The following is a 9,430-nucleotide window of genomic DNA, read 5'->3' as shown; positions in this document are numbered from 1 at the left end:
ATCGCATCCCGATCGCCCATCAAGGATCCGGATCCAGACTGTGGGACAATGGGGGGTGGAGAAGGGCCAGGTCCGCACCGCAGGTATTTACGAGGTACCCTGCAACCACGTCCACATTCCTGTCTTTTTGCGTGTATGCACTCTGTTCTCATTAAACAGAAATCCTTAGCCCCATCTAAGTGAGTCCGTGTCTTTTTGGGAAACAAGGCAACTGCTACAGAAATTGAAGTATAAGCATTATGAACAGCTTTCTTATCTAACCTGTATGTCAACACATCACTTATCCAAAACCATTCAGTTATAAAGGTAGTGGAAGATCTATTGTTCTGCTCTTAAAAACAAAATGCAGACTTGATTTTAAATGCATACATATTGCAATATGATCTTCACTGTTTTATTCATTTACACTGTTGTAGATTTACTAGAGTGAAGAAATCCATATGAAGTAACATAATTAATCCATCATGCCAGTGCAATTTAGAATGTGTAAAAGATACTCTTAAAGTTTTGGTGAGGTGGAGAAGATAACCAGGAAACAAAAAAGCAATTAACACATAGCCTGAATACAGCCTGAATCTTGTAATTGCTTGAAATGCGTAAGTGCAAGACTCTACTGAGGATAGGATCAAAAATAGAAAGAAGAGCCCCCCTCCCTCCCACAGGACAACAGCCAACTAATCTTCAGAAACATCTACATAAACATTGAGTTTATTAAACTGAAAGGCACAAAATCTTTGCAGAGGTTAATCTGTTAAACTGGTTAAACTGGTTGCTACACAGTAAACACAGCAAAAGTTTATCCAAATTCAGTTTAACAATTTTTTTGTTCAGACTTTACCCCCACTGTATGGACTAATATCCATTAAATTGTGTCTGTCTTTATTAAATAGAGGTGTTACGTGTTCAACGGCGGGTTTTACTACAATAGCGTCATTACAGTACAGTACAGTAATTATTGCTGCTAATTCAGAATTAACAGACATTTGGATTTAACAGACCCTCTCACCCTAATTTAACAGACCCTCTCACCCTACTAATCTCTCAAAGAGTTATGGAGATTAGTAGGTCAGTCCCCACAATAAATTCAGAGAAAGAAGAAAAAGAAGAAAAAGCAGAATGGAGACAACAGAAGTCAGCTGAAAGCCACAGTTCAAAGTAATATGCTGTTTGAGTTGAACTACTGGTATCTTCAAAGACACATGGTCCTCTCCCTTTTTTTCGCTTGCAACTGGTATTTGGAGGTATAAGACTACCATCCAAAGAGAACTTCAAGTATAAAAGCTAACAGCCTTTGAAAGACTGAATATACAGTATCTAATCCCTTTTTATAGTCATCATCATATATCCTGTGATAATGAATGTCATGGGTTAATTATGTATGGATAAGCAATACTTTTGTCTGTTCTAAACCTCCTTCTGAACAGTTTCATTAGATGATCCTTGGTCCTAATGTAGGATTTAACAATTTTCCTACTAGCTGCCCACTATCTGAGATCTTGGCCAAAAACCACAGCTTGGCAGATGGTTTGAATGCTATATACATTGCTTAATTCATAAGGCACATACACACCAGGGGAAGTGAATCTTGACAGAAACTGACAGGAGTCCTTATATACCTAACATTAATTCACCCCAAAGTCCCCAACAGCACCTGTCTATACAATGGATAATGGCATATCTGTCATGATTTGACTATACTGTGATGTTAGAAGAACAATTTTAGAAGACTGTAATTAGCCCTGAATATACATAGGGCTGACTGCAGTCAGGAAATCAGAAGACGCTTAATCCTTGGGAAAAGAGCAATGACAAATCTCGATAAAATAGTTAAGAGCAGAGACATCACACTGACAACAAAGGCCCGCATAGTTAAAGCAATGGTGTTCCCCGTAGTAACATATGGCTGCGAGAGCTGGACCTTAAGGAAGGCTGAGAGAAGGAAGATCGATGCTTTTGAACTGTGGTGTTGGAGGAAAATTCTGAGAGTGCCTTGGACTGCAAGAAGATCAAACCAGTCCATACTCCAGGAAATCAAGCCAGACTGCTCACTTGAGGGAATGATATTCAAGGCAAAACTGAAATATTTTGGCCACATAATGAGAAGACAGGACACCCTGGAGAAGATGCTGATGCTAGGGAGAGTGGAAGGCAAAAGGAAGAGGGGCCGACCAAGGGCAAGGTGGATGATATTCTAGAGGTGACGGACTCGTCCCTGGGGGAGCTGGGGGTGTTGACGACCTACAGGAAGCTCTGGCGTGGGCTGGTCCATGAAGTCATGAAGAGTCGGAAGTGACTAAATGAATAAACAAGAAATACATAGGGCGTGGATTTGAAGTACACATGGTGGAACTTGTGCTGGAGAGTTTTCTGCCCAGAGCATAAAACCAAAATGAATCCCAGATACCAAAATATGCCACTTCCTCAGTCACCATTTCAGATCCCACCCATAAGGAGTCAAAATTCTGGCAGATTTAAGCAAATTTTATGTACAAAATGTTACGCAGACAAATCATAAAGATCAGATGTTGAGTATTTGTGCTTGTCCACCCCAGTAAGGACTGAATGTCTATATAAGGCTGCTGGATGAAAACCTGCTGCTACAATCAGAGTGGAAAAGTATGAACACTTCATCATCCTTAACACCACTGTGTAGGCTTGAACATGAGCTTTTACCAATGATCAAATTCACTTTTAGTCTTTCTTCACAGGCAATCCAGGCATTTTTTGTGCTGCTACATTGCCTCTAGCTCCTAAGAAAACCAAAGAGATCCCAGATTTGTAAACAGGAAGAAGACACTCAGAAGCAATGTTACTGAGCACCTTGGTCACATCTTTTGACCAGCATTTCATGGAGCTGTCTGCCAGAGTACTGGGAAAATCATTAAGAGCCCATTGGGAGCTATAAGGCACCTGGGGCAGGCCATTCAAATTAGTTTCCCTCCTCCCAGAGATCCCAGGGGAAAACAAATCATCTGGACTAGGAAGTGATCTGGACACAGCAAAGGAGTTACTCTCCATTCTCAGATGACCCAGCAACTGCTCCAAAGCAAAACCAAAACCTAATGTATGTCCAGCTACACAGATCAGGCCCAAGATCTGCTATTTACTATTTTTTATTGTAATTGTTTTAATTGTTATTGTTTTATGGTTTTTATTGTTGTGAGCCACCCAGAGTCACTGGTTGAGATGGGCAGCTATAGAAATTGGAATGAATGAATGAATGAATGAATGAATGAATGAATAAATAAATAAATAAATTAAGATCACTTGGGACAGGCCCATAATTACCATGAAGGCTATGACATCTCAAGTCCTGCCAGAGCCTAATCCCATGGCGTAGAGTTTGAAGTACCAACAGCTAAGGGAACTCCAATACCAGGCCAGCAACAAGATCCAGGAACTCAAGCAGGGGGCCTGCCATGAAGCAGGATGGGTGGTACACAAGTAAGACCCCCTCCTGTCCAACCTGACAAATACAGTTTCATACCCCATCAGTTCCAGAGCAGGGCCCCTGGTAAGATATCTCTGATAATCATTGTCATCCCCCACCCCCAGTGTCACAGATGGTTCAGAACCTGAAATTTGGGAAGGCAGAACTTTGAGAGGGCAACATCTTCCCTCTCATCCAACCAGGTCTCATTAATAAATGCCAGGTGAATAGGTAACTATCAGCACCTGAAAGTAGGCCTGGCATACTGTTTGCAGAGCAGAAATAATGTGAGTGCCTTGTCAGAATCCACATAATTCCCTGTTGGGTTCCTAACAGGGTTTTGCATTAAAATCTTCATATATTTTTCAAGTGCAGACCAACACTGATGTCACACCAGTGGAAGCTAGAAAAAGGGGGACCTGAATTCAGTGCCATCTTCTTAATCTACAACCTAATCTTAGGTTGGTTATTATGAAAGCCTCCCAAGTTCTACACTGTGTCAGACTAAGCAAAAGAAAAAAGAAAAACCAAGACCCAGGGAAATTTACCTAGCTAATCAATCCATATACTCAATTTGAATGTAGATAACCTTCATGTTATCTATAGTACAGCTCTGATCATTTGAATTCATAAAGCATAATACAGAATAATAATAGATATTTGTTAGAGAATAAAATCGTAGAAATTCAGCTTGATTTCTGTAATTCATAAAATCCATAAAACCTCTCTCAATTAAATATTGTCTAGTATATTTGGGTATCTTTTTACTTTATTTGTTCATTTGTTATTTAATTTACAGTCCCAAACCAATAAAACACAAATGCAAAACTTTAAAAGTACAGATTAAGCCAAGTCTTAAACAAATAGTAATAAAAAGGAAGTACCAACCAACTTCTACAAACCATAATTATTGCTAAGATCTTAGCAATGTATTTGTGTACTTTAGTTTATGTGTTCCTCTGTTAGTTTATAGATAAAAAGAAAAGTGGTAACCTGAACTAAGAAGAGGTGGTTTAACACAGTCAGTAAAACTTTTGTATGCGCATATATGTATATGTTTATCAACATGCATATAATAATGAAATATATATATATTAAAAATCTATGTGTGTTGGATAAAAATTGGCAATTAGATCTTCTGTTTATAGATTTGGGGCTATTACTCTCTTGTGAAACTATAATATGTTCAGTGATCAGTAATTAATTTTTATCACCCATTTCTTCCCTCAGCAACCTGATGCTTCTACTTTAATGAGGAGCTTGCTGCTGAATTTTGAGTTTACTCATGCTCGATATAAGAAAATGAAACAATTTGCTAAGACAATTACAATACAGGATTTATCAAGCATCAACTGACAGAGGATAATGCATAAAAGTAAAAAGATCGTTCTTTAAATTTCCTGTTACTTGATAGCTAAAAATAAATAATATCTGGCAATTTTACAATAACTCTTCACAGGAGAACAAATTAAGTGTCTACTGTGTTGGATCCAGACTGTCAATTTTCATTTTAGTCCCATTATTTCATTTATTTTAAATTTACTGCATTTATATTTAACCATTCATATGAGAGATTAAAGCATGGGGTCCCCCCTTCATTTTATCCTCACCACAACTCGGTAAGACAGGTTGGACTGAAAGACAGTGACTGGCACAAGGTCTTGATTAAATCAGTGGGAAAAGTTAGTCATGGTGAAGATGTCTTATCAATTTCAACGGTACTAAAGTAGATCTTTATACAGACTGGATCAACTGTGACCATTCCCTGAGCAGAATTATTCTGCTAGCCCAGATAAGCTCTCAAGATGCTGCTGAACTAGAACTCCCAGCAGCTGTAGCCAGCAGAAGCAATGTGTGATGTGTGATGCTGCAAGTTGCAGTTCCACAATACTTGGAGGATCAAAGGTTCCCCAACTCTTTACTAGCAGAAAGGAAAAGTAGGATAATCTTGGCTGACTATACCCTTGCTCTGAAGTTCCCAGCATCACTTCCAGAAAGTCTCACAACTTGCTGGAGCAGATTTTGGCGTGCCGTAAGAAAAGGGGAACTTGGCAAAGATTGTTGCCCTCTTAATCCTGCCAATTTAAATTCACTGCTGCGTTTAACACCTCCCACGGATAGAAAGACTCCTTTAGTTCACAGAGGTCATAGTTTGGATCCAAACCAGTGTCTGCATTTTAACCCCAAATATTTGACAGAAACAAATAGTTCCCTACATTAGATGATCCTTTGATATTTGTCAGTTTCTGTAGTAAATACAGATAAACTTGGGACACCACTCTCTAAAAAAATCTTCCACATTTCACAGAGGATTCTTGACAGATAAATGGAAGATATTGAGTTCCACAAATTAGTTAGGTTTTTACTTCATCTTGATGTTAGAAGGTACTGAACAAATGCTTTAAGTGTTCATTTTAACAACTACAGCTATCAAGAATCTTCCAGACCCATCTTAGCTGAGTGTATATATAATACTCCTTTCTCAAGACTATACTCAATGAATCCGATTAAATGAATTGTAATCCATGACAGCTTATGTCCTAATGAGTTTATCAGTTTTTAAAGTACCAAAAGATTCTTTGTTGTTAACTGCTGGAAGACTATCCATAGCTGACTGAAATTAAAAGCACTAAGTATGGATATTAAAATATGTAACTGCAAAACTTTCCATAATACACAGTCATAAAATATATGTTATATGTTATTATTTCTTAAGTAACATCTCAGTGATAAAATTCAAGTCCCAGCTCTACAAAATGATGGCTTTAAATTGGAAGAACTGACAGTCTTTTCACTATTTCAGCAGCAATCTTCAAATAGGCTTGAGCCTGAAAAATATTTACAAATTCATCGTATTAATACCGCGATTAGAATGCAATGCAATATATTTTTCTTATGAAACAGGAGTACAAACTGCCTGCCAACACTTGACTGCTGTAATGGGGTGACTAGGTACATTAATTGTACTCAAAATGTGGCCAATAGCAAAACATTGACAAATAACGCAGCAATTATGATGTAAAATTTTAGTCTGGGTCTATGGGATGGGGAGATCTTTTATTAGAGGGTCAGAAATCTTTCCCATTTCCATTCTGCAAGCTCAGGTATCCCCTATAATTCTTTAAAAATGACTGAAATCTTGCACTACTGTCATCAATGAAAAATTTCAGCAATATCATCCCCAAATTCTTATACAAGAACATCAGATTATGGAAGAATGCCTGAATCTTACAAAACTTGGAAAACTAATGAAATGTTGGACATTTTTAACATTAATTTATATTTAATTTGGGGAGTCTACAGGCAACATCAGGGATATTGCAGATGCCCAGGTACAATGCTGCTGACTTCTGTCTCATAGTATCACTTAAATATTGGTAGTGCTATTGGCAAGAAAAGGGTCCCTAAACAGAAATGATGGACAGGCAAAGATGAGTGAGAAAAGGACCTAAGTGGTGGACATGGGGTAAAGTACTATGGTGTGAAGGAAAACTGTGTCTAAATAAGGCAGAAATGAGTAAGCAACCACAGTGAAGGTAGGGAAAAGAGGTACAGCTCTGAAGTAGAAAAGAGTCAAGCAAAAGGAAGCTGAGTGAAAATCTCACACTGAGCCCATAAAAAGAATACATTGGTTGCTGTTGAAACAAACACAAGTCAAGCAAGTTGGTATTTGAGGCCAAGATGCTGTATGTCAGGAATGTCAAGAAGACATCTGGCGTATCAGACTTCTTGAATTAATGATCTAAAAATGTTTGGCTGTTGCTCATCAGCATAAATTGGTTGTACGAGTTAGTCATGTTCCTGGGGAGGGGAAAAACCTAGACAAAAAACGGAACAAGAACCAAAAATTCCCCACTACTCAGAGTCTTATTCATATTACACATGAGTAAGATTTTATGGGCAAAATGGAGCTTTAATGGGTGCTTGTGGATGCTAAGACACCCATTTTGTCCCTAAAAGCTCTGGGATACTTAAGATGTGTGATAAAACAAGAGCATAAGTCAAAAATGAATGGATACTGAATGAATGTGGATTGAATATGAAAGTGAGTGTCCAGTGTGAAAGAAGTATGATGAGGTGGTTTGGCTGAATAGAGAGAGTGAATGAGGATTGAATTGCAGAATTTATGAAGAAAGAGTGAATGAGTTGAGAGGGAAGGGAAGATCCAAAGTTGTGTTTGGATGGAGTTGGTGACATCCTCAAAAATAGAGATGAGAAGTTGAAAGAACAAAAGGTTCTTTCAACCTTTACCTTTTGTATGAAGGTAAATGGATGTGGTGCAAGCAAGCATGGGTTGTAAGGGCAGAATACTACAGAAAAAAGTATATTGAACAGTATTAGTATAATCTAGTTCCCTCTCTCTCTCTCTGATTTCTTACCCACCACAAGTACAAGACTCTTGGTGGTTTACAATAATAAAGATATAAAAATAAAAATTACATAATCATAAACCCATAGTTACAAATTCCAGGTGTTAGGCATCACTGAAGGCCCTCTGGAGCAATGCTGTTTTGAAACATTTCTAGAAAGGCCAAAACCATGGAGGCCAACCTCACTTCAAACAGGAAGCAAAGTGTAGTCATGCCATAGAAAAACAGCCTCATTGTATGTATTTTGCAGAAATGTGGGATTACTAATAATTTCTTTCAGGATAAATAAATTGGATGGATTGATTCTGGCTGGAGGAGGCTATCCTAGTTTTAGCCATGTTTCCTTTTCTTTTTCTTATCTCAGACCTTTAATTTCTTTGGCTTAATATTTCTTACTCATTTTCTGCACTCTGCAGTACACTGCTTACCCCGAAAAGGAATAGCATGATGGATATGTATGCATGTATGCATTTTTAATGGACCATTTATCTGATAATAAAACTGCACTCAACTGTCATGAATGCCATCATTACTAAAAAACGTAAGAGGAAGTGCAACAAGAGAATTTTAGTATGAAAAATTGAAAGCAGAAATGTACAGCTTACATTTATCATTCAAAACTGTCTTCATATTAATATAGTATATGCTCACTACAGATACTTTTCCCTTCTCTTTTGCTTTGGAGTTTCTAAGGGAATTACTACAGCTCACATTTCTGCAGAGCAAGGATCCATTTCCCCTAGCAAATAAAAAAGTTGACAGTTTAACACTAATCATTTGCTGATTAATTTACTGACCAATCATTTGAAGGCCATACACTTAAATATAGTACAAACAGAAGGCAGAAATATTCTTATGAATCAATAGATTACCAAAGATCTACTGACCGCAGAGGTTTGGTATTTTATAGCTTTACAGATCTTTAGGGTTAAAATCCTACCACAGCTTCTAATTCTTAGCTACTTCCTATGCCACAATTTCCATCCTAAAGAAATTGCAAAACCCAATGTAACTTGTCCACTTGTGAGCCAAATATATATCAACTAGCTGCATGGTGTAAATTAAGATGTAAATTCAAGATGAACTTTACACTGAATTCTCTTAATTATAAAAGGGCACTGCCAGAATTTCTTCATATATTAGAACCAGGATAGAAGTGACATGGAACCATTTCTGTAAACATGCAGACAAACCTATTAAATTATTGAAGAATCAACTGAAAAAATAGTCAATGTTTAATTATCAAACATTATTCAAAACATTACTTTCTGCTGCTTTTCTTCCTATGCAAAAAATCTTAACTATTGCCCAGTATTGCCTGCTGAAATCATGGCTAAATAGTCATTATTAAAGAAGTAGAGACTAGTAAGATAAGTTAAAGAGAACTCTGTTCTAATGAAATCCTTTTAGCACAAAAATAACAATTTCTAACCACCCAAAGTCTACATTCAACAAGCTTATTACATTAAACTCACCACATTGCTCTGGGGCTGTGAAATGACAATAGGTTTGCCAGCATCAGATGTTTCTCTTACGTGAACGTGTAGTGGAATGTCACCTATATTAAATATAAGGAAATTGGCACAAAGGTTGAGTGTTACACACATGTTCTTAATTGAAGTAGCACAAG

The 9,430-nt window shown here is 37.4% G+C and overlaps 1 protein-coding gene across 4 annotated transcripts in view; it reads right to left on the bottom strand.

Moving 5' to 3' along the window:
• Positions 1–4,175: 4,175 nt before the first annotated feature.
• The window catches only part of NUBPL (NUBP iron-sulfur cluster assembly factor, mitochondrial), a 65,746-nt gene continuing 60,491 nt past the window's right edge, over positions 4,176–9,430 (bottom strand). For 2 of the 4 annotated variants that reach the window (XM_063290028.1, XM_063290026.1), the window contains exons 10-11: positions 9,276–9,358; positions 4,176–6,258 (exon numbers count right to left, since the gene is read on the bottom strand). In XM_063290028.1, the coding sequence (XP_063146098.1) occupies positions 6,196–6,258; positions 9,276–9,358 (146 nt within the window). In that variant the 3' untranslated portion in view covers positions 4,176–6,195. Of the gene's footprint in view, positions 6,259–8,228; positions 8,333–8,370; positions 8,540–9,275; positions 9,359–9,430 lie in introns of those variants that run through there. The other 2 variants (XR_010066909.1, XM_063290027.1) reach the window with 2 other exon arrangements.

Source organism: Candoia aspera, chromosome 1, assembly GCF_035149785.1.
Source record: "Candoia aspera isolate rCanAsp1 chromosome 1, rCanAsp1.hap2, whole genome shotgun sequence".
In the NCBI taxonomy this organism is placed as follows: domain Eukaryota; kingdom Metazoa; phylum Chordata; class Lepidosauria; order Squamata; family Boidae; genus Candoia; species Candoia aspera.
Note: the sequence above shows the minus strand (reverse complement) of the source record. Positions and strands in the feature narration are given on the sequence as shown.